Below are 25,786 nucleotides of genomic sequence, written 5' to 3'. Positions count from 1 at the left end.
GATACCATTACATTTATATCAATCAGATACCATTACATTTATATCACTCAATCAGACACCATTACATTTATATCAATCAGATACCATTTCATTTATATCAATCAGATACCATTACATTTAAATCAATCAGATACCATTACATTTATATCAATCAGATAACATTACATTTATATCAATCAGATACCATTACATTTATATCAATCAGATACCATTACATTTATATCAATCAGACACCATTACATTTATATCAATCAGATACCATTACATTTATATCAATCAGATACCATTACATTTATATCAATCAGACACCATTACATTTATATCACACAATCACTAACACCGGGTGTTGGCCATGCATCTGGTTTGAGAGTGCTCCTACCCCCTGGTTTGAGAGTGCTCCCACCCCCTGGTTTGAGAGTGCTCCTACCCCCTGGTTTGAGAGTGCTCCTACCCCCTGGTTTGAGAGTGCTCCTACCCCCTGGTTTGAGAGTGCTCCCACCCCCTGGTTTGAGAGTGCTCCTACCCCTGGTTTGAGAGTGCTCCTACCCCCTGGTTTGAGAGTGCTCCCACCCCCTGGTTTGAGAGTGCTCCTACCCCCTGGTTTGAGAGTGCTCCCACCCCCTGGTTTGAGAGTGCTCCTACCCCCTGGTTTGAGAGTGCTCCCACCCCCTGGTTTGAGAATGCTCCTACCCCCTGGTTTGAGAGTGCTCCTACCCCCTGGTTTGAGAGTGCTCCTACCCCCTGGTTTGAGAGTGCTCCCACCCCCTGGTTTGAGAGTGCTCCTACCCCCTGGTTTGAGAGTGCTCCCACCCCCTGGTTTGAGAGTGCTCCCACCCCCTGGTTTGAGAGTGCTCCCACCCCCTGGTTTGAGAGTGCTCCTACCCCCTGGTTTGAGAGTGCTCCTACCCCCTGGTTTGAGAGTGCTCCCACCCCCTGGTTTGAGAGTGCTCCTACCCCCTGGTTTGAGAGTGCTCCCACCCCCTGGTTTGAGAGTGCTCCTACCCCCTGGTTTGAGAGTGCTCCCACCCCCTGGTTTGAGAGTGCATTCAGGAGGTGGCCGTTATTCATCCAGCAGCCAACAGATGAGATGTAAAGGTTATTATTGATTTGGTGTATTTTCAAAGTGTCTGATTGGGGGAGGGGGGGATTGGAAAATAAAACCGTAATCTTTACGAATAAATGTTCTCCTGTTTAATGTCAACTCAGTGAATTTCCAGGTTTCTATCGCCAGGAGAGTGGTCGTGGGAAGAGGCTCCCCCGCCTGCATCAAAGGTTGTTGCTGCCGTTGCTACCAGATATGCACGCCTGCAGTATATTTTTTACTCCCTCGACCAACAGACCGAACCCCTAAACGATCGCAGGAGATTTGCCTGCTTGAAGCGGGGCTGGGAAACAGATCAATAACTATGGCTGGTGGATGGATGCCATTAAGAGGTGAATGAGATTTTTTTTTAAGGGTATTTGTTTGTTGTTTGATACGACAGAACACGGCTCGATTACATGCTGTTGTAATTATTGCTGCCAAGTCTGCGTCGGGCGGACCATGGCAGTCTGACTACATTTTGAACTAGTGAATTGAATGAGACCTCTAGTTTGGGGTGGGTAATCCCATAGTTTACCTTGATGTGTATGTTGTCTTCTCTTCAGTCTGTTAACCAGGACAGCATGTTGTCTTCTCAGTCTGTTAACCAGGACAGAATGTTGTCTTCTCAGTCTGTTAACCAGGACAGCATGTTGTCTTCTCAGTCTGTTAACCAGGACAGCATGTTGTCTTCTCAGTCTGTTGACAAGGACAGCATGTTGTCATCTCAGTCTGTTAACCAGGACAGCATGTTGTCATCTCTCCTCAGTCTGTTAACAATGACAGCATGTTGTCTTATCTTCAGTCTGTTAACCAGGACAGCATGTTGTCTTCTCTTCTCAGTATGTTAACCAGGACAGCATGTTGTCTTCTCTTCAGTCTGTTAACCAGGACAGCATGTTGTCATCTCTCCTCAGTCTGTTAACAATGACAGCATGTTGTCTTCTCTTCAGTCTGTTAACCAAGACAGAATGTTGTCTTCTCTTCTCAGTCTGTTAACAATGACAGCATGTTGTCTTCTCTTCTCTGTCTGTTAACCTGCCGCCCCTGCCGCTCATGTTTTGTAACTACCAAGTAAAGAAGGGAGAGAACGTCCTCAACTCTTATCCTCTATATCATGGCTCCCCAACCCTCTTCCTGGAGAGAGACCCTCCTGTAGGTTTTAACTCCAACCCTATTCCTGGAGAGATACCGTCCTGTAGGTTTTAACTCCAACCCTGTTCCTGGAGAGATACCCTCCTGTAGGTTTTAACCCCAACCCTATTCCTGGAGAGATACCCTCCTGTAGGTTTTAACTCCAACCCTGTTCCTGTAGAGATACCCAGATATGTTGGAGAGCCCTGATGTAAACCTACAGGAGGGTAACTCTCCAGGAACAGGGATGGAGAGCACTGCTGTAAACCTACAGGAGGGTACCTCTCCAGGAACAGGGATGGAGAGCCCTGATGTAAACCTCCAGGAGGGTACCTCTCCAGGAACAGGGATGGACAGCCCTGATGTAAACCTCCAGGAGGGTACCTCTCCAGGAACAGGGATGGAGAGCCCTGATATAAACCTCCAGGAGGGTACCTCTCCAGGAACAGGGTTGGAGAGCCCTGATGTAAACCTACAGGAGGGTTCCTCTCCAGGAACAGGGATGGAGAGCCCTGATGTAAACCTACAGGAGGGTACCTCTCCAGGAACAGGGATGGAGAGCCCTGATGTAAACCTACAGGAGGGTATCTCTCCAGGAACAGGGTTGGAGAGCCCTGATGTAAACCTACAGGAGGGTACCTCTCCAGGAACAGGGATGGAGAGCCCTGATGTAAACCTACAGGAGGGTTCCTCTCCAGGAACAGGGTTGGAGAGCCCTGATGTAAACCTACAGGAGGGTACCTCTCCAGGAACAGGGATGGAGAGCCCTGATGTAAACCGACAGGAAGGTACCTCTCCAGGAACAGGGTTGGAGAGCCCTGATGTAAACCTCCAGGAGGGTACCTCTCCAGGAACAGGGATGGAGAGCCCTGATGTAAACCCACAGGAGGGTACCTCTCCAGGAACAGGGTTGGAGAGCCCTGATGTAAACCTCCAGGAGGGTACCTCTCCAGTAACAGGGTTGGACAGCCCTGATGTAAACCTCCAGGAACAGGGATGGAGAGCACTGCTTTGGTGTAAATAAGTTAAAGCGCTCCTTGGAGCCAACAGTCGATTAGCCTGAGTGCCAGTCTGTTATCTGATGCCAACTCATCGTCATGTACGACTTGACAACGACGACAAAAGCACGCAAACAGATGTGGTCCCTCGATCACCACAAAGATTATTTTTAAAGGCCAGCACTCTCTTGATATTTTTCAATTCAAGTTTTTGTTTGAATGTTCCTTGTCTTATAGCAACGCGTCTTAAGTATTTTTTGGTAACACTTGATATGAAGAGCATACCTATAGTGCGTTATGACGTATTTTACAATGACGTTGACTGAGCATCTATTTCTTTCTCTGTAGCTACCAAGAAGATCAGCACTCACTTGAACATCAAATCAAATCAAATTTATTTTATATAGCCCTTCGTACATCAGCTGATATCTCAAAGTGCTGTACAGAAACCCAGCCTAAAACCCCAAACAGCAAGCAAGCGTGTAGAAGCACGGTGGCTAGGAAAAACTCCCTAGAAAGGCCAAAACCTAGGAAGAAACCTAGAGAGGAACCAGGCTATGTGGGGTGGCCAGTCCTCTTCTGGCTGTGCCGGGTGGAGATTATAAGCTGTGGGTTGGGATGGGCTGAGGGAAGCTGAGGGTTGGGATGGGCTAAGGGAAGCTGAGGGTTGGGATGGGATGGGCTGAGGGAAGCTGAAGGTTGGGATGGGATGGGCTGAGGGAAGCTGAGGGTTAGGATGGGCTGAGGGAAGCTGATGGTTGGCATGGGATGGGCTGAGGGAAGCTGAGGGTTGGGATGGGATGGGCTGAGGGAAGCTGAGGGTTGGTATGGGATGGGCTGAGGGTTGGGATGGGATGGGCTGAGGGAAGCTGAGGGTTGGTATGGGATGGGCTGAGGGAAGCTGAGGGTTAGGATGGGCTGAGGGAAGCTGAGGGTTGGGATGGGATGGGCTGAGGGAAGCTGAAGGTTGGGATGGGATGGGCTGAGGGTTAGGATGGGCTGAGGGAAGCTGATGGTTGGGATGGGATGGGCTGAGGGAAGCTGAGGTTTGGGATGGGCTGAGGGAAGCTGAGGGTTGGTTTGGGATGGGCTGAGGGAAGCTGAGGGTTGGGATGGGCTGAGGGAAGCTGAGGGTTGGGATGGGCTGAGGGAAGCTGAGGGTTGGGATGGGATGGGCTGAGGGAAGCTGAGGGTTGGTATGGGATGGGCTGAGGGAAGCTGAGGGTTAGGATGGGCTGAGGGAAGCTGAGGGTTGGGATGGGATGGGCTGAGGGAAGCTGAGGGTTGGGATGGGATGGGCTGAGGGAAGCTGTGGGTTGGGATGGGATGGGCTGAGGGAAGCTGAGGGTTGGGATGGGATGGGATGTGGGAAGCTGAGGGTTGGGATGGGATGGGCTGAGGGAAGCTGAGGGTTGGGATGGGATGGGCTGAGGAAAGCTGAGGGTTGGGATGGGATGGGCTGAGGGAAGCTGAAGGTTGGGATGGGAGGGGCTGAGGGTTGGGATGGGATGGGCTGAGGGAAGCTGAGGGTTGGGATGGGATGGGCTGAGGAAAGCTGAGGGTTGGGATGGGATGGGCTGAGGAAAGCTGAGGGTTGGGATGGGAGGGGCTGAGGGTTGGGATGGGATGGGCTGAGGGAAGCTGAGGGTTGGGATATGGAATTGGAGACAAGTGAGAGTGGAGTTGCTGTGTGGGAGATAGAATGATCGTCAAAGTTAAGTCGTTTTTTTTAAAGCTAAAATAAAACATAATAAAAGTACATTTGAAGGACACTGGTGTTTTTACAACTAATGCCGGTTTGCCTGAGGCTGATGCCGTGCAGGTGTTTGTACACATGCATATACACACACTCTCATTCAAATAAACACTTACAAGAACACAGTTGAAGTAGGAAGTTTACATGCACTTAGGTTGGAGTCATTAAAAATCGTTTTTCAACCAATCCACAAATGTCTTGTTAACAAACTATAGTTTTGGCAAGTCGGTTAGGACATCTACTTTGTGCATGACACAAGTCATTTTTCCAACAATTGTTTACAGATTATTTTACTTAATCACAATTCCAGTGGGTCTGAAGTTTACATACACTAAGTTGACTGTGCCTTTAAACAGCTTGGAAAATTCCAGAAAATAATGTCATGGCTTTAGAAGCTTCTGATAGGCTAATTGACATAATTTGAGTCAATTGGAGGTGAAACTGTGGATGTATTTCAAGGCCTGCCTTCAAACTCAGTGCCTCTTTGCTTGACCTCCTGGGAAAATCAATAGAAATCAGCAAACACCTCAGAAAATCATTGTAGACCTCCACAAGTCTGGTTCATCCTTGGGAGCAATTTCCAAACGCCTGAAGGTACCACGTTCATCTGTACAAACAATAGTATGCAAGTATAAACACCATGGGACCACGCAGCCGTCATACCGCTCAGGAAGGAGACGCGTTCCATCTCCTAAAGATCAACGTATTTTGGTGCGAAAAGTGCAAATCAATCCCAGAAAATGTCCTCTGGTCTGATGAAACAAAAATAGAACTGTTTGGTAATAATGACCATCGTTATGTTTGGAGAAAAAAGGGGGATGCTTGCAAGCCGAAGAACACCATCCCAACCTTGAAGCACGGGGGTGGCAGCATCATGTTGTGGGGGTGCTTTGCTGCAGAAGGGACTGGTGCACTTCACAAAATAGATGGCATCATGAGGAAAGAAAAGTATGTGGATATATTGAAGCAACATCTCAAGACATCAGTCAGGAAGTTAAAGCTTGGTCGCAAATGTGTCTTCCAAATGGACAATGACCCCAAGCATACTTCCAAAGTCGTGGCAAAATGGCCTAAGGACAACAAAGTCAAGGTGGAGTGGCCATCACAAAGCCCTGACCTCAATCCCATAGAAAATTTGTGGGCAGAACTGAAAAGGAGCAAGGAGGCCTACAAACCTGACTCAGTTACACCAGCTCTGTCAGGAGGAAGGGGACAAAATTCACCCAACTTATTGTGGGAAGCTTGTGGAAGGCTACCTGAAATGTTTGACCCAAGTTAAACAATTTAAAGGCAATGCTACCGAATACTAATTGAGTGTATGTAAACTTCTGACCCACTGGGAATGTGATGAAAGAAATGAAAGCTGAAATAAATCACTCTCTACTATTATTCTGACATTTCACATTCTTAAAATAAGGTGGTGATCCTAACTGACCTGAGACAGGTAATTGTTACTAGGATTAAAAGTCATGAATTGTGAAAAACTGAGTTGAAATGTATTTGGCTAAGGTTTATGTAAACTTCCGACTTCAACTGTACATGTAATAGTGCCAGACATGCACACAAACATATACAGTTGGCATTGCTGTTATGATTTTAGGAGTTAGTCCTTGATGTCCTGTTTCTTTGTGTATTTTATGTTAGCCGTTTTCCCCAGTCTTTTCCTTTTTTCTCTTTCGTTTATTTCTCTTGGTTGTTGGTGCATTGGGAGGGGGGGGGGGGGGGGGGGGGGGGGGGGAGTGGAATTGTATTTTCCTTTGTGGGGTGGGGTGGGGGTCTTCGGGGTTGGTGTTTATGTTTTTTTTTGGTCTGGTGGGAGATGTCTGTCAACGTGCCCTTGAGCAGGGCATTGAACCTGGATGCATCTGTGTGTCGATCTGTTGGATGACGGGTATGAATGATGTAGCTGATGTAGCGGCTTCACTGCAAGTATAATCGTATGATTTGGATATTCAATAATAAGTCCAGTTCAAAACGTCAGCTATATAAAAGGCCGAGGCTCAACCTATACTTGATACTATACTCCTATAGACAGTAATGTTACGCGTGGGGCCTTTTGAGCAGCAAACACCAATATGTTCCATGATACTGCAGCAGGACCACGGAAACTTGATTCTCTCCTTACTGGAGCATTGGCACAATACGACATAGGATCTCTGCTGTTAGGAATCTCTGCTGAGCCGGTACACTGAGCTGAAAAGACATCTTCAATTTGGACAAGATAATAAAAATGTTAGGAATCTATGCTTTTTCACCACATGAGGATTGTCATCCTGGTTGTGATTAGTATCAGGCTAAAATAAGCAGGCAACACACCCGGTTCTCCCCATGGCATCTACATTCCCTCATTGTAAAAAAATAAATAAATCCAACCATCATTGGTAATTCTGCTCACACTGCCATCTAGTGGTGTCCAGCCCTAATTACTCTAGAGGCTATAGGATATGTTTATTCATCCCCCCCCCCTCCAAAGTACTGGTAGAGTTAATCATACAATCACATTTTCATTAGCTAAAACAATCTCAGTTCTTACGAAATAGGAAACCAAAACAGGGAAGAACTGCCTGAGCTTGACCAATAAGAAAACAGATTGTGGAAACATTTCACACTAATGAATACCACACATTAGATAACCACGTGGATTTGGGATCATTTTATTTCAGTTAAAATTGACCGATCGATTAGTTTCAGGCTGAACAGCGAGGCCGTCAGCCATTGATTATTGATCACAACAAGCTCTCCATCGTTACATTAGAAACATTGATTAGCATAAACAGGGTGAGGTCAGTCAGCACATTGGTTGGCTGAGTGGGACACTGCAAAACAGGCTTGACGGGGTGGGGGGGGGGGCACACGAGCATGTTGCTAGAGATGTCTCCGTCCCACATGGCACCTCGTTCCCTCTATAGTGCACTCCTTTTGACCAGAGGGCATAGGGACCAAGGTGCCATTAGGGGGACAGGGCAGTGAGTCACATTTTAGACCACACCCCTTGGTGCTACAGTGGATTCGTCACCCACGGCAACGGACGAGCCAACAAAAATGTACACAGGTCGTGACTAAAAAATAAAAATAAAAAAAAAAAAACTGGCACCTTACTCCCTCTATCAAATGCACTACTTTAGGGACAAAGGTGCCATTTCAGAACCACCCAATTTAATAATAAAACTAAAGTATTCTACACAATTCAACAGTTTCTACAAACTAGAGATTTAAATTTGCTTTAAGGAGATGAGACTTTGTTAAACAGAAAACATCCCAGAAAGGTAAGATATATACCGTCACAGCAAGGGATGGTGGTAGGTAGGGCAACGAGTAGGCTAGAGGGATGGTGGTAGGTAGGGCAACGAGTAGGCTAGAGGGATGGTGGTAGGTAGGGCAACGAGTAGGCTAGAGGGATGGTGGTAGGTAGGGCAACGAGTAGGCTAGAGGGATGGTGGTAGGTAGGGCAACGAGTAGGCTAGAGGGCAAAAGGTAGGTAGGGCAACAAGTAGGCTAGAGGGCAAAAGGTAGGTAGGGCAACGAGTAGGCTAGAGGGCAAAAGGACCCACTAAGACTCAACTGGAAGAATCCAAGCACTCTTTCACACAGACACAGCAGTATTTATCTTCTCGCCCGTCTGCTTCACGTACTTGAAATGGGCCAGTTTCTTGAACTAAGGAAGCAAGCCGTGCTTTTCAGTCCAGGACAAGGCTTAAACATGTGAAAATCGAAATCTTTACACAAACCAGGAATAGTAAAATAATCAGTACAGTATCGCTTTGGAGGTTTGTCCCAGTAACTAAAACAGTCAGGCAGGTAGATTCCCTCTCGAAGCCCCAAAAACCACCTCTTCCCCCACATGAACTGAAAAGGCATCAACTCCCTCCTCTCAAACCTGCCTGGTAAATTAATTTAGACAAGAGCAAAAAAAAAAAATTAAATTCCACATGTTTAAAAAAAAAGAAGAAAAGTTTTATTTGATTTAAAAGTTAAGCAGCGCTAGTGTTTCTCCTTAATTTCCTAAAGGGTCCGAACGTTTAGGGAGGTCTTCTCCACTTCTTCTCCTCCACTCTATTCCCACACGTGACGCCTGCAGTGTGCCACCGCCTGGGAGAGGAAAGACCAACAGGTTAGAGACCGCCTTTCCCTACGGAATAGTTCCTCCTTTAGTTTATGCATCTGCTGTGATAATAAATGTTTTAGACAAGACAAATAAGATCTGGATGAGCAGTGATTCCCAGCTAATCATAAATTAATAAAAGTTTCAGATGGACATTTATCAAGGCAACTCTGGAATGAAACATTGATCACTGCTGTGAAAAAAGGAAATTATTTTCTTCGTAAAAATCCAAAATAACTTCACAGATCTTCATTGTAAAGGGTTTAAACACTGTTTCCCATGCTTGTTCGATGAACCATAAACAATTAATGAACATGCACCTGTGGAACGGTCGTTAAGACACTAACAGCTTACAGGCGGTAGGCAATTAAGGTCACACTTATGAATACTTAGGACACTAAAGAGGCCTTTCTACTGAGTCTGAAAAACACCAAAAGAAAGATGCCCAGGGTCCCTGCTCATCTGCGTGAACGTGCCTTAGGCATGCTGCAAGGAGGCATGAGGACTGCAGATGTGGCCAGGGCAATAAATTGCAATGTCCGTACTGAGACGCGGTTGTAAGGCAGGTCCTCACCAGACATCACCGGCAACAAAATCGCCTATGGGCACAAACCCACTATTGCTTTACCAGACAGGACTGGCAAAAAGTGCTCTTCACTGACGAGTCGCGATTTTGTCTCACCAGGGGTGATGGTCGGATTTGCGTTTATCATTGAAGAAATGAGCGTTACACCGAGGCCTGTACTCTGGAGTGGGATTGATTTGGAGGTGGAGGGTCCGTCATGGTCTGGGGCGGTGTGTCACAGCATCATTGGACTGAGCTTGTTGTCATTGCAGGCAATCTCAACGCTGTGCGTTACAGGGAAGACATCCTCCTCCCTCATGTGGTACCCCTCCAGCATGACAATGCCACCAGCCATATTGCTCGTTCTGTGTGTGATTTCCTGCAGACAGGAATGTCAGTGTTCTGCCATGGCCAGCGAAGAGCCCGGATCTCAATCCCATTGAGCATGTCTGGGACCTGTTGGATCGGAGGGTGAGGGCTAGGGCCATTCCCCCCCAGAAATTTCCGGGAACTTACAGGTGCCTTGGTGGAAGAATGGGGTAACATCTCACAGCAAGAACTGGAAAATCTGGTGCAGTCCATGAGGAGGAGATTCACTGCAATACTTAATGCAGCTGGTGGCCACACCAGATACTGACTGTTAGTTTTGATTTTGACCCCACCTTTGTTCAGGGACACATTATTCCATTTCTGTTAGTTACATGTTTGTGGAACTTGTTCAGTTTATGTCTCAGTTGTTGAATCGTGTTATGTTCATACAAATATTTACACCTGTTAAGTCTGCTGAAAATAAAAGCAGTTGACAGTGAGACAAAGTTTATTTTTTTGCTGAGTTTGAGACAGCCAGTGAGCACATGAATAGTTCATGTTGCCTGTGTATTGACTCACGTTGCAGCGTTTCGCGGAGTCCATGTCCTTGCACCAGAAGGCGGGTCCCCAGCTACACTGCTCCATACCCAGAAGCCTTTGCACTGCCTCAGGACAGACCCCCAACTTCTGTAACCAGGGACAACCACACAGAGCGCACTGTTAGACAAGCATTCATAACCTTTGATTAATTCAACCAGGCAAGTCCTTTTTTACCAACTCCGAGACAATAGATGTTATTCTATAACTTTACTCCTCCCACACCTATATTAAAAGATATTGAATTCCAGTGCTCACCATGCAGACAAAGTCAGGGTCCAACATCTGCAGGAGGAGCTGAACCAGCATGGGCTCATACTGCTCAACCAGCTGGTCACACTGGAGGAGATAGACAGTGGTTAACACCAATGATAGAGAGAGATCTATACACACACCCAGTCAAGTTGACACACCTACTCATTACGGGGATTTTTGAGTTTTACATTTTAGAATAATAGTGAAGACATCAAAACTATGAAATCATGTAGTAACCAAAATATTTTATACTTGAGATTCTTCAAAAAGTAGCCACCCTTTGCCTTGATGAGAGCTTTGCACTCGTGTCATTCTCTCAACCAGCTTCGTGAGGTAGTCACATGGAATGCATTTCAATTAACAGGTGAGCCATGTTAAATTCATGTGGAATTTGTTTCCTTCTTAATGCGTTTGAGCCAATCAGTTGTGTTGTGACAAGGTAGGGAGGTATACAGAATATAGCCCTATTTGGTAAAAGACCAAGTCCATATTATGGCAAGAACAGCTCAAATAAGCAAAGAGAAACAACAGTCCATCATTACTATAAGACATGAAGGTCAGTCCATCATCACTTTAAGACATGAAGGTCAGTCCATCATTACTTTAAGACTTGAAGTTCAGTCAATAAGGAACATTTCAAGAACTTTTCTTCAAGTGCTGACGCAAAAACCATCAAGCGCTATGATGAAACTGGCTCTCATGAGGACCGCCACAGGAAAAGAAGACCCAGAGTTACCTCTGCTGCAGAGGATAAGGTCATTAGTGAACTACAACTCAGAATGCAGCACAAATAAATGCAGTTCAAGACATCAACTGTTCAGAGACTGTGAATCAGGCCTTCATGGTCAAATTGCTGTGAAGAAACCACTGCTGAAGGACACTAAAACAAGGAGACTTACATGGACCAAGAAACACGAGAAATTGACACTTGACCAGATGAATCTCAAATGAGATTCTTCGTTCCAACCGCTCTTTGTGAGACGCAGAACAGGTGAAGCATGGAGGTGGAGGTGTGATGGTGATTTAACTCAAGGAAGACTTAACCAACATGGCTACCATTCTGCAACGATACGCCATCCCATCTGGTTTATGCTTAGTGGGACGATCATTTGTTTTTCAACAGGACAATGACCCAACACACCTCCGGGCTGTGTAAGGGCTATTTGACCAAGAAAGAGTGCTGCATCAGAGGACCTGGCCTCCACAATCACCAGACCTCAACCCAATTGATGGTTTGGGATGAGTTAGACCGCAGAGTGAAGGAAAAGCAGCCAACAAATGCTCAGCATATGTGGGAACACCTTTGAGACTGTTGGAAAAGCATTCCAGGTGAAGCTGGTTGAGAGAATGCCAAGAGTGTGCAAAGCTGTCAAGACAAAGGGTGGTTACTTTGAAGAATCAAATATATTTTAAAGTTGTTACTAAATTATTCCATACGTGTCATTTCAGAGTTTGCCTCCAATATTATTCTTCAATGTAGAAAACAGTAAAAATATAGAAAAACCCTTGTACTGGTAGTGTGTGTGTGTACACACACACACACTAGATGACCGATAGGGGCACTGTGTTGAAGCCACCATGTCTCCATCTTAGAAGCTGTAGAAAACCCTTCATTAAGGCTTTACATTCATGCCAATATGGCCGACTGGTAGCGTCAAAGTATCAGTAATCCAGGGTTTGTTTGTGTGTATATACACACACACACACACACACACCATTGGATAACACACTGGAGGACAATAGACTATCGTGTCCAGGAAACACTTAACTGACAGATCGATCCCCCCATCACTGTGACAAGCAGATACAATGGTCTCTTATTTAACCAGGATGGAGTCTCCCCAACTCACCTCGCTCCTCACGGTCTCCGGGACAAAGCTGCAGACTTTCCTGACTGCGTCTTCGATCTGTGCCTCTGTGGCGTTCTGTTCCAGGATGCCGTCGATGTACTGCACAGCCACCTTACACACCTCACAGAACCCACCCGCCTCCACCCGGGCCATGTTCAGCACCGCTGAGAGACGGGGACAGAGTTAACTAACTTAATCTGGGCCATGTTCAGCACCACTGAGAGATGGGGACAGAGTTAACTAACTTAATCTGGGCCATGTTCAGCACCGCTGAGAGACGGGGACAGAGTTAACTAACTTAATCTGGGCCATGTTCAGAAATGACACTTGCGTCTCGTTGTACCCCACATTCACTTCCTTTTAATGAACACTACTCACGGATGAAGGCGCGGCTGGCGTCCTTACAGAGCCCCAACACGGTGCAGATCGTCTTCGGGTCGGCCTCCTGCACCAGCAGCTCAATGATGGCCTGGCCGTAGGCCTCAATCAGGTCCTTACACTGGACCGACAGGGAGGAGGGCAGCACAGCGCACACCTTCTCCACAGCACGCACCACATCTTGCTGAGAAGAGAGAGGGAAGGAGAGAGGGAAGGAGAGAGGGAAGGAGAGAGCACAAGGGTGAGACATGAACCCTACCATTTCATTTGACTTTTTTTCCTAATCAACCAATCCTATTCTGGCTCAACCAGTAGAGGACTTGGCCACCACTGGGACTAGTTGCCCCAGGTTCCTGTCTTTCTAGGGAGTCCCCCCGCCAAACAACACATCTGCATTGCTTGTCTTCAGGAGTAGGCCGGGTTTTTAATAAAAGCACTTCATGACAACTACCGTTGGAATAAGGGTTTCTATATAAAATAAATACATTTGATAAACTAGGAGATGAAATGAATTAAGTCATTGACTACACACTATTTATATACCGCTGACAGAATTCTGATAAGACAACAGCTTGGCTACCAAAATAGCTAGCTAGACACAACAAGGTGTGTCACAGTCAACACTTCCCTCTGCTGCTTAAACAAACATCCTGCCATCCGTCAGAGTGACGTCGGTACAAAGACATTATTACAATAATAACATTGTTATTCCTGCGTGTCAAGGACTAACAAACACTTTGGGTCTGAGGGAAGTTTATGAAGACAAAATAAAAAAACATTCTTAGGGTTGTGAGTGACTCACTTAAAATAAATCAAATACATTCTGGCTGCACATTGCAGACAATAGTCTCTCCGTTCTGTTTTAGCACCATGGGGACTTTCTTTAAGTCACCTGCTAGGATTACTCTCTAATCGGATAGAAGTCAAAAGTTTTCCTCAAAACTGAAAGATGAGACGGATCCTTCAGATCGGGATATGGTGATCAAATCTCCACTTTAAATAAGGATGAACATTGTTTTGTTGTTGTTGCATTGTTCAAAACTCAAAGGAAGGCAGAGACTAGCTGAAGAGCAGATCAACAAGTGCCCGGGCTCACAGAAAAACTTCCAGCACACAAGTGCCTTGCTCAAGGGCACAACGGCAGTAGGTAGTATACAGGATATTGAATCTGGTAACCCTCTAGCTGCAGCCTAATCCCTGCAGAATTTCCCAGCAGGCAGCTCAGGGGGATTGAACCAGCAAACCTCCAGTTATCAAACCGATCCTGGAGTGTAAGGATTACAGAATCCAGACAATTTAATTTAAAAATGTTTTAAAGTTGCCAAACTGACGAGACGCAAACGGATCAGAGTCATGATCAGCAGCGTCGCAGGTCTTCATCATCCAGAATACCACAAGCACATTTATAATACAGATCTCATAACTATCATTTATTTATTTTTTTAAAACAGTGTCTACTCCGGTTTGAACAGGAAACCCCTCCAGTACTTCCACCAGTTTGCACCAGTCAGTGTTCTATAGCAGGTCAATGACTCGTGTGCCACACGGCAGGTAAAAACCTACCTCCGTTTTCTCATCCTGCAGCATGCTCTCCAACTCCTTCATCATGAACTCACACATGGCACATTGAGGGGAGTCACGGGCACGCACCATGTCCTATAGAAGAGACTAGTTAGTATAGCAATACCCAGTACCACATGAGCCAGACAATCGAGCTTCTTGGAAAGAGGAACAACCCTTTACAGAAAATGGTCACTGATGAACAGAGTACCTGCAATGTAACAGTGTCTTTGGCATAACGTGTTCGGTTCATACAAGTTTTCAAATAATCTGTGAGTATGCAAACTGGCCAGTATCCTGACTAGTATCAGGAGGTTAACCTACCGTGGCAGGCTTGACAGCCTCCATCTTAGTGGCAGGAACCAGTTTGACAGCGGGGATGGTTTTGGCAGCCACCAGCTTCATCATGGGGACAGAGCTCTTCACATCAGCAGAGCAGAAGCCAGCAAAGGTACAGACATCCTTGGGTTGCTGGGGGGGGGGGGGGGGGAGAACGTCAGAATGGACACATTCATACCACAGAGAATACCCTGTTCCATAGGCCACGCTAGCTAGAACCCCCTTCCACCAGTCCCCTGTTCCATAGGCCACGCTAGCTAGAACCCCTTCCACCAGTCCCCTGTTCCATAGGCCACGCTAGCTAGAACCCCTTCCACCAGTCCCCTGTTCCATAGGCCACGCTAGCTAGAACCCCTTCCACCAGTCCCCTGTTCCATAGGCCACGCTAGCTAGAACCCCTTCCACCAGTCCCCTGTTCCATAGGCCACGCTAGCTAGAACCCCTTCTACCAGTCCCCTGTTCCATAGGCCACGCTAGCTAGAACCCCTTCTACCAGTCCCCTGTTCCATAGGCCACGCTAGCTAGAACCCCTTCCACCAGTCCCCTGTTCCATAGGCCACGCTAGCTAGAACCCCTTCTACCAGTCCCCTGTTCCATAGGCCACACTAGCTAGAACCCCTTCCACCAGTCCCCTGTTCCATAGGCCACGCTAGCTAGAACCCCTTCCACCAGTCCCCTGTTCCATAGGCCACGCTAGCTAGAACCCCTTCTACCAGTCCCCTGTTCCATAGGCCACGCTAGCTAGAACCCCTTCTACCAGTCCCCTGTTCCATAGGCCACGCTAGCTAGAACCCCTTCCACCAGTCCCCTGTTCCATAGGCCACGCTAGCTAGAACCCCTTCTACCAGTCCCCTGTTCCATAGGCCACGCTAGCTAGAACCCCTTCTACCAGTCCCCTGTTCCATAGGCCACGCTAGCTAGAACCCCTTCTACCAGTCCCCTGTTCCATAGGCCACGCTAGCTAGAACCCCTTCTACCAGTCCCCTGTTCCATAGGCCACGCTAGCTAGAACCCCTTCTACCAGTCCCCTGTTCCATAGGCCACGCTAGCTAGAACCCCTTTACCAGTCCTAGGCCACGCTAGCTAGAACCCCTTCCACCAGTCCCCTGTTCCATAGGCCACTCTAGAACCCCTTCTACCAGTCCCCTGTTCCATAGGCCACGTTAGCTAGAACCCCTTCCACCAGTCCCCTGTTCCATGGGCCACACTACGTTCTAGAAACAGAGGCATGCATAGGGCAACATGCACCCAGATCAGATGGTTCCAGACACTAATGACGCAATAAGACACTAACAAACATGTTTGTGGCATGAAAAATAAAAAATAAAGTAGCAACAGCGCCATCTGCAGTCCAGCATGAAGACATGCACATCAAATACATTTCTAAAAGAAGACTGACAGCTTGCGACCTAAAATAATATTTACATCCGCCACAACTAAACAGACAAACACAGATGCAGATCTAGAGCAGTGGAGGTGAGTCTGAAGTAAGCAGCACTAATACACAGCCAGTGCAGGAAGCAGATGCTAAAGCTGTGGCCAGACAGATGGGAGTTATCCGTTGACATGTGTTTTTTTGGGGGGGGGGGGGGCGGGGGCAAATGTCAGTCTTCATGAATATGCAACTTGACCTTTCGCCAGAGAATGAATCCATAATACAAATTTTCATCCAAGTCACTGTGTGGCCACAGCCTCAAGGGTGAGAGACTCAAAGCTGAACACAGAGAGAGACACCTACCTGTTCCTAGAGACCAGCAGCAACCAGAAAAACCCCAGAGGGGGGTGGGGGGGGGGAAAGAGAGCAGAAAGGCAAATAAATGGATGGAGGAGGGGATGAGGAGAGGAAAGAATCTGTATATATAAAAAAATTAAATCAGCAGGCTAGGAGCTGTATGGGCTCAATGTATCTATTGTGCTGAACCAAATCACATGATCCTCCACCCCCCTGTTTCCCTTTCCTGTAACTACATCTCGGCCCAGTAGTGGGAAAAGTTTGCTCTTGCTCCATTTCACCCTGCAGTCTGTTTATTATCGGTCATGTGATATTCAGTGGTGAAGAAAATACCGGTCATACCAGAGTCATTTTCTATTATTAAATGGCTCAAGTAAGTCTCCCAGTAAAATACTACTTGAGTAAAAGTCTAAAAAAAGTATTTGGTTTTAAATTTACTGAAGAATCAAAAGTCAAAGTAATTGCTAAAAAAATATATACTTAAGTATGAATCATGAATCACGACATTCCAACACCGTTTACAGACTAAGCATTTGTGTTGTTCTCTGTTTAGTGAGTCCTCCAGATCAGAGGCAGTAGGGATGACCAGGGATGTTCTCTGTTTAGTGAGTCCTCCAGATCAGAGGCAGTAGGGATGACCAGGGGATGTTCTCTGTTTAGTGAGTCCTCCAGATCAGAGGCAGTAGGGATGACCAGAGATGTTCTCTGTTTAGTGAGTCCTCCAGATCAGAGGTAGTAGGGATGACCAGGGTTGTTCTCTGTTTAGTGAGTCCTCCAGATCAGAGGCAGTAGGGATGACCAGGGATGTTCTCTGTTTAGTGAGTCCACCAGATCAGAGGCAGTAGGGACGACCAGGGATGTTCTCTGTTTAGTGAGTCCTCCAGATCAGAGCCAGTAGGGATGACCAGGGATGCTCTCTTGATAAGTGTGCGAATCAGAACATTTTACTGTCCTGCTAAGCACTGTTGGGTGAATGGAGTAAAAAGTACATTTCCTTCTCTACATTCCTAAAGAAAATAAAGTCTTCAAATATATAAATAGTAAAGTCAAATACAGATACCGCCAAAAAAAATAAAAAACACTAGTAATATTATGCAGATCTCCCGGCTAAATGAGGCCTAGTTATTAGTGCTAACTGTGGAACGTAACAGATCTCCCGGCTAAATGAGGCCTAGTTATTAGTGCTAACTGTGGAACGTAACAGATCTCCCGGCTAAATGAGACCTAGTTATTAGTGCTAACTGTGGAACGTAACAGATCTCCCGGCTAAATGAGGCCTAGTTATTAGTGCTAACTGTGGAACGTAACAGTAGAAGAGTTACTCACCATGGACATCAGCTGCTGGACGATTAGAGGGGCATACTGGCTGACGTACTGCTTGCACTGAAACAAGAGGACAGGAAGTGGTACAACAAACGTGCTCTGCTAGCATCACAGATTAAAAGTAATGGGGGGGGCGGGGGTTGTATTTTGCTGTGCCCCTTGTTATAGAAACCAGTCCTCTAACCGGGTCAGAGACCACACTGGTTCTGGATCTGCAACTAACTAGATAACAAGGCCTCTCACCAGGTCAGAGATACCAGGCCCCAGCAGGTCACACTGGTCCTGGATCTGCTCGATCAGAGAGTTGACAAAAGTAGAGTTGCTCTTCGCCTCCTCCTGAGTGTCTGTGATGAACTTCACACAGTCCTCACACACATCTCCAGACTCCTACAAGGAGACAAAACATTCACTAGGGAATAAGGAGTAGCAGTTACATCAACACGCACCCCAGTATGAATCAGTAGTAGTTTAAAGTTGCTACTGTGTTAGTGTTCAGTAGGGGGGAAATGTTTTGAAAACAGGGATGTACAGACAGAATTGGTCAAAAACAGATTTAAGTTTCCCGTTGCGAAACGACTTGGTACTTTGTGCCCTACTGAACACAACCCAGATGCATCTAGATTTAGTATAATAGGAAGTCAGAATCACATGTTCCCCTCCCAAGCCCTTTTTAGGCATCACAAAGAATATGACCATGTACCTGTGCCGCGGCAGGTTCCTGCTTGGTGTTATCCTGCGCCTGAGGGTAGAGGAGCCCAGGGACGTTGAGGAGGAAGGGGGCGACCCTCTGGGCTAGGTCTACCTGGGGGATCTCATTGGACGTGAGCTGGGGGATCTCATTGGACATGAGCTTAGCCAGCCTGGCCAGAGCTGCCTGCTGGGAGTCACACAGCCCCATGGCACCACAAGCCACCTGAGGATCCTCCTGGGAAACAACAATCACCGTCCACTTTAGGTCAACGACGAGCTGCATCTCACTACACAGCATAAATAGACCCCTGGATCCTCACACTGCTACTGAGGGGGATGACGGCTCATAATAAAATGGTATCAAACATAGAAACTATGCATTTGATGCCATTCAATTGGTTTTATTTCCAGCCATTATCGTGAGCCCATCCGCTCCAATTAAGGTGTAACCAACCTTCTGTGACAAAACAATTTAACTCCGGGTCAGTTGTCCCACTCCAGACCCAGAATAGGCCAACTCCTACATTAAAAAACAATCTACACTGAAAGGGTGTTTGTCCAGGAACTATCGATATGTATTGTTGTCCATCTGGTGCTGAAGCCATGGCAGGTTGAACTGAGAGGGATGAGGCCTTTTGGCCCGTTAGTCACAGGAAGCAGTCGAGGCCCACAAAGAACCGTCTGTCTGTGTGACCAGAGATCCAGCCAGCATCCTAAATGCCTCTCATTCAACTAGTCCCCCAGCCCACACAGACACTCTACTGTGTGGCCCCTTGAGTTTACAAACAGAGTCTGATAAGGAGAGAGTAATACATTTACTTTTCTACAGAGAGAGATCAACTCTGAATGCAAATCTAATGCCTAAGATGGCCCCTATGAAAGGCTAAAATCCATTAAGTGCATAGGATTGCATAGTGGGTCAATGCTGCATAGCGGGCCACAAGGTTGCTCTACCTCAGTCAAAACGTGAACCTTTATCCCACTAATTCATTCAGTAACAGATCTCTGCCCACGGACCAGACTGTATTAAAGTCATTTGAGAAGACGATATGGTAGACCCAGACATTCAGTCCACTTTTACACATCAGTTCAGCTGTCTACCATCTCAACACTAATAAGCATTAAAAATCACCACTTCATTTTTTATTTAACTAATGTTATTATATGGTGTTTGGTACGTACCAGTTCTCCAGTGATGATACCCATAAGGATAGGGTAGTAGCTGTCTACCAGCTCCTTACACTCTGCAGACAGATTCTTGTCAGGAACCAAGGCACAGGCCTTCTCCAGGTAGCCCAGGATCTCGCCCTGGAAACACACAGATCTCAGAGCCTCAGGAGACGTTGTTGTTGTTGTCTGGCCTAACGTCTCCTCTGGGAGAACAACTACGACACCCTACTCAGAGGACTGTTGTGAACAATGGTAGCTATGGCCGGGGTATCTTACGAACTGGAAAACGGTTCTGGCATAAATGCACCGATAGTTTACGCTGGTTGGAAGAATGGTCAAATAAAAACAGATTAGTCAGTTAACAACAAATTCTTATAAACAATGACGGCCTACCAGGGAACAGTGGGTTAAACTGCCTTGTTCAGGGGAACAGTGGGTTAAACTGCCTTGTTCAGGGGAACAGTGGGTTAAACTGCCTTGTTCAGGGGAACAGTGGGTTAAACTGCCTTGTTCAGGGGAACAGTGGGTTAAACTGCCTTGTTCAGGGGAACAGTGGGTTAAATTGCCTTGTTCAGGGGGCAGAACGACAGATGTTTGTTTACCTTGTCAGCTCTGGGATTTGATCCCACCACCAGGCTACCCCGCCTCCCACCACCAGGCTACCCCGCCTCCCACCACCAGGCTACCCCGCCTCCCACCACCAGGCTACCCCGCCTCCCACCACCAGGCTACCCCGCCTCCCACCACCAGGCTACCCCGCCTCCCACCACCAGGCTACCCCGCCTCCCACCACCAGGCTACCCCGCCTCCCACCACCAGGCTACCCCGCCTCCCATGGTAGAGCATGAATTTGTTTTCAGCGGTAAAAGTTGTGGAACAATCTTCATCCCCCACGACGCACCTCAGTAGCGTTGTCTTTCAGCAGCTGGTCCACCACAATCAACACCTCCTTACACAGGTCACACGGCACAGATTTCTGAAACGGAAGGAGGGGGAGATGATTAGAGTAACAAAACCCCAAGGCCAGGTTAAACAATGCCCACCTGTTGAGCCATTTACACAGTGAAAGACAAGGGCTTAGAGCAGCATTTACCCAAACTCTGTCGTCGTCCCCCCTGGGTGCACCAACGTTACCAAAACTGTCCTGCTCCCCCCCCGGGTGCACCCTGGGGGAGGGGCCCAGGACAAAGCTTGGGTAACGGTGGTGCACGCTGGGGGAGGGGCCCAGGACAAAGCTTGGGTAACGTTGGTCAAGACCTTCTCTGCTCCTTCAGTAGCCAATAACTTGCTAGATACAGCAGGCTAGAATCTCACCATCTGGGGTTGGTTCCATACGTTCTGTTGGCAGTGGACCACGGCGCCACAGATAGAGGCAGTCTTCACATTGTGGCACCAGTAGGGAGGACCACGGGCACACTGTTCAGTACCCAACAGAGGGGTGGCGACGGCTATGAGGACAGAAAAAAAAAATCTAGCTGTTTATTTCAACGCATACCCATCTAACCACACTGTTGTCGGTGTGTTACACAATACTAGAAAAGTCACTGCCCCATTCTAGAATAAAACAGGGTCACATTTGACACATTGTCACTTAGCTCTTATCCAGAGTGAGTTACAGTAGGCAACGAGAGCATAGATTTCCGTCCCGGTCCCATGTGGGAATCGAACCCACAACCCTAGTGTAGGAAGCACCATGCTCTACAAGCTGAGCAAGTCATTTGTTTAGAAGTAAAAACCTACAGGAAAACGGCAATAAACCGCAATGAATTTAGCCTTCACTGCTATGGGGGGGGGAACCAGCAAAACAGTGTAAATAAATCCTAAGGAATAAGGTCGTGAAGTGTCCTATAGCTAGGAGACAAAGATCAAATATATTTTTATCACATATTTACACCTTTTGTGTGTGTGGGGGGGGGGCATCCATAAAAACAGTTTAAACCAGTAGCAGGTGACTTTCAGACAAGTCCTGTAACAACTTGGGGTTGTAGAACAAAAAGTATCCTATGTGCATAGAGTGGTCAAATTAGTTTGCATAAGGGCCTCCCGAGTGGTGCAGCGGTCTAAAGCACTGCATCATAAGGGCTCGGGGTGTCACAACAGCCCCGGGTTCTGTTGTCAAATAAACCAGCACCGTGATAGATGGTTAATCATGTGACAACAATTTCAGCAGACAATGACACAGATCACCTAGTGCTGCTGGAGCAATAGTCTACATACTGAGGCTGGACCCGTATTGAGTGGGTCATTGTGATAACAGCCTAAAGATAGATTGTAGATAGGATACAGCATGTGTTTAGTAAGCACAAAACATTCAGAAGGGGAGGGGGGCACTATCTGTACTTGTCCAATGAGAAACGCTAATTTTCCGTTGCAAAACCTTATCTACAGTACACCCTAGGAATCTAAGGCATTAGGAAACACAACTGAAACACTCCGTCATGTTCACATGATGATAATACCCACCCACCCACCCCTCCCTCTTCTCCTCAGCGGTCAGGTCACATGACTAGGCAGATAAAAACAAGCCATTGCTCAATATGATGTAATGGGCCTAGGCATCACAAGGACATGTTTCAGCGTTGTCGAACTCCCCAAAGAGCAAAGTCTTTAAGCTACAGTTTCAGTGAGTCAGCATAGATAACGTATAATTAAACAATAAGGCCCAATGGGTATGGTATATAAAACCCTACCCCCCCTGACAGCAGGCCTACTGAATAGCCTATGATGAACATCTTGTCTACAGAGCAAGAATGACTCCTAATGACGTAGGAGTGTCAAATCGCTATTCTCATAGTGAATGGAATTGTTGTGCTGTTAGCTTTGCAAACTGGGTGCTCTAAAACATTTCCCCAAAAACCAAAGGGGAACGAACACAAGAGCAGATGTATTGCAGAAATGGAAAATATGAGTAAGCATGTGACAAAAACAATTTAATGCTTAGTAAACAGGTGTAGATCAACACTAAAATGCTTACTTATGGGCCATTGTAATAAAGACCTTGTTCTTCTGACTTGCCCAGTTAAATTAAGGTTAAAAAAATATATATACACACACACGTGGTACCAGGATTAAATCAATGTGTAGGGGTCAAGGTAATTGAGGTAGCTATGTACATATAGGTCAGGATAAAGTGAGGAGGCAACAGGATATATAAACAGTAGCAGCAGAGGAGTCATAAGAGTTCCTGCAACAACAACAACAAAAGGGTCAACGCAGATAGAGGCTGAAGAGTAATCATATAACTGGCCGTGTCGTAAAGATAAGTGGATCGTCTACTAGACGGTCTTTATGTCAGTGTGATCCAATTCCAAAATACAACACAAGGAGTCAAGGAGGAAGAAGCTAGAAAAAAGGATTAGCCATTGTCACACACAGCAGCAATAAGCAACTCTCGATCTACTGACCAAACCAGGACGGACACAAAATGGAACTAGCTTGTGCATGTTTATTACAACAAAGCCCTTGTAACAATACTAGCCTATAGGCCTATACGGAAGTGAGTTTTGCTTCTCTACAACCCAGTTTGTGTAAGGGGTTCTATAGGGGACGTGACAGACTGCATGATTGATTTATTGAATGTGTTCGGCAGTAATTAGTAATCAGCAAAAAAAAGAAGACTCTGGGGGATTAGTGCTTTTCTAGGTCAGACTGGTTTGATTTAAAAAATAATAATAATAAGTGTAACATTAGTTTCAATTTCTTTGAACTTTAAATGCATTATGCAATAATGACCAATTGGAGCTTTTTCATGGAAATTCCAAAACCAAGGTTAATGAACATTCAAATGACAAAACATAGAAAATATTCCATTAGCTAGCCGGTCCACATTGGGTAGACATCAATAGAACAGTACATTAGACGGAGAGCATCCTGGCCCGTTACAGCACCGTCTGGTATGGCAACTGGTCAGGCATCTGACCAGAGGGTCATGCATATGGTCCAGACTATTTACATTGACAACCCCCCCCCCCCCTTTAATTTCTACACTGCTGCTACTCGCTGTCTACACATAGTCCCTTTACAAATTACCTCAACTAACCTGTACTTTGACTCGGTACCAGTATCCCTTTATATAACCTCGTTATTGTTACTCTAAATTATTTAGTAATTAAAAAAATATATAACTCCATTTCTTGAACTGGATTGTTGGTTAAGGGCTTTGTAGGTAAGCAATTCACTAAGGTCTATCTATACCTGTTGTATTCAGCGCATGTGACAAATACAATCAGATAGGACTGCATTTGTTTAGATGATAAACGCACCTTTTTCCACACACCTGTTCAAAACTGTTTCAGTTGTGGATGGATTACATCAAGAGTAGACCCTAGTCTTGTAAATGATTCTATTTTCTCTGCATTGTTGGGAACGGCCCGTAAGTACTGTTAGCATAAGATATCATGAATAAAAGACGGTGAATAGGAGAGCAAGTTAGAGTGTGATTGTGTAAGACAACAGAACCACACTTTGGTTTTTCCCATAAAGAATATGTGCATAAGAAAAGTGCAGACTCACTGTACACTTATGTTTGTTTACATAAATGGTGATATAACAGTTGTGCCATCCCTGCCATTTACCTGCGCAAACGGGTGTTAATGATTTAGTTATTTTCTAAAACAGGTTAGGTGAAAAGGAAAAACATTTGGCAGGGATAGCTACTCTGCTTAGATAGCTAATGCGTCACACCAATGTCTGAGCTATAAAAATCTAAATAAAGTAGCTATCATGAGTTGCTTTGATATTATATATCGTGGCTTTATTTTTTTTTTTTTTATTACTTTAACATTGTGTCCTTTGGCTAAAAGTTAAATCAACCGGACCACAGCTAACCTTGCCAGAGTACCTTGCTGGCTAATAACTCCCTGGTCAAATATCTAGTTAGTTAGCTATAGCAGCTAACAGGAAGTTACCTAACAGTACACTAGGCTACAGTGAAGTTAGCTCCGATTCATAACGTAGAAATAAGACAAGTTATCTAGTACAATTATCTAGTTACACATCTTGAATGTTCAGAAAGTGACGTTTTTGGTCATTGGACGAAAATGTATTTAACCGTTGGTTGCTACAGTAACGTTAGCTAGTTAGCTGTCTAAGCTAACCTCGATACGTATTCTCTATACTACATATTTATCTATGATACAACAACAGCAAAAAATACAACTATGTACCTAGTTAACGTTACACTAATCAAATCGTTTACCAATGTAATGTGTATCGTATTACCTGCGGAGATGAAAAACAAAGCGAGGTACAGCATGACTGCGCTGTTTATGTCCGGTTGAAAGCTGTTCTTGTTCTGGCGACTGTGTGAATTTGAATGGCGACTGTTCGGTTTTGAGCACTGCAATGCAGGGTGGAGGAGGAGGAGGAGCCTGTCCAGGGTCTGAGCACTGCACTGCAGGGTGGAGGAGGAGTAGGAGGAGCCTGTCCAGGGTCTGAGCACTGCAATGCAGGGTGGAGGAGGAGGAGGAGGAGCCTGTCCAGGGTCTGAGCACTGCAATGCACGGTGGAGGAGGAGGAGGAGGAGCCTGTCCAGGGTCTGAGCACTGCACTGCAGGGTGGAGGAGGAGTAGGAGGAGCCTGTCCAGGGTCTGAGCACTGCAATGCAGGGTGGAGGAGGAGGAGGAGGAGCCTGTCCAGGGTCTGAGCACTGCAATGCACGGTGGAGGAGGAGGAGGAGGAGCCTGTCCAGGGTCTGAGCACTGCAATGCAGGGTGGAGGAGGAGGGGCCTGTCCAGGGTCTGAGCACTGCACTGCAGGGTGGAGGAGGAGCCTGTCCAGGGTCTGAGCACTGCACTACAGGGTGGAGGAGGAGCCTGTCCAGGGTCTGAGCACTGCACTACAGGGTGGAGGAGGAGGAGGAGCCTGTCCAGGGTCTAAGCACTGCACTGCAGGGTGGAGTGGGAGGGCTGCACTGGGTTTATAGCATGCCTCATAGTCAGGTGACTTC

The 25,786-nt window shown here is 46.4% G+C and overlaps 1 protein-coding gene across 2 annotated transcripts; it reads right to left on the bottom strand.

The window, feature by feature from the left end:
* Positions 1-7,607: 7,607 nt before the first annotated feature.
* LOC110499505 (prosaposin) lies at positions 7,608-25,219 on the bottom strand. Of its 2 annotated transcripts, XM_036956405.1 has the most exons (15): positions 25,060-25,218; positions 21,154-21,287; positions 20,741-20,815; positions 19,852-19,977; positions 18,680-18,904; positions 18,223-18,366; positions 17,983-18,039; positions 16,663-16,668; positions 14,910-15,056; positions 14,589-14,681; positions 13,026-13,209; positions 12,648-12,811; positions 10,801-10,881; positions 10,525-10,632; positions 7,608-9,058 (listed from the first exon to the last, which is right to left on the bottom strand). In XM_036956405.1, exons 1-15 carry the CDS (start codon positions 25,091-25,093, stop codon positions 9,023-9,025), a joined length of 1,614 nt encoding a protein of 537 aa, XP_036812300.1. In that variant the 5' UTR covers positions 25,094-25,218; the 3' UTR covers positions 7,608-9,022. The 2 variants fall into 2 exon arrangements, with proteins under 2 accessions (XP_036812300.1, XP_036812301.1); XM_036956406.1 differs by lacking the exon at positions 16,663-16,668 and having other exon boundaries at positions 9,023-9,058; positions 25,060-25,219.
* Between the last annotated feature and the right edge of the window lie 567 nt (positions 25,220-25,786).

Source organism: Oncorhynchus mykiss, chromosome 20, assembly GCF_013265735.2.
Source record: "Oncorhynchus mykiss isolate Arlee chromosome 20, USDA_OmykA_1.1, whole genome shotgun sequence".
Taxonomy (NCBI): domain Eukaryota; kingdom Metazoa; phylum Chordata; class Actinopteri; order Salmoniformes; family Salmonidae; genus Oncorhynchus; species Oncorhynchus mykiss.
Note: the sequence above shows the minus strand (reverse complement) of the source record. Positions and strands in the feature narration are given on the sequence as shown.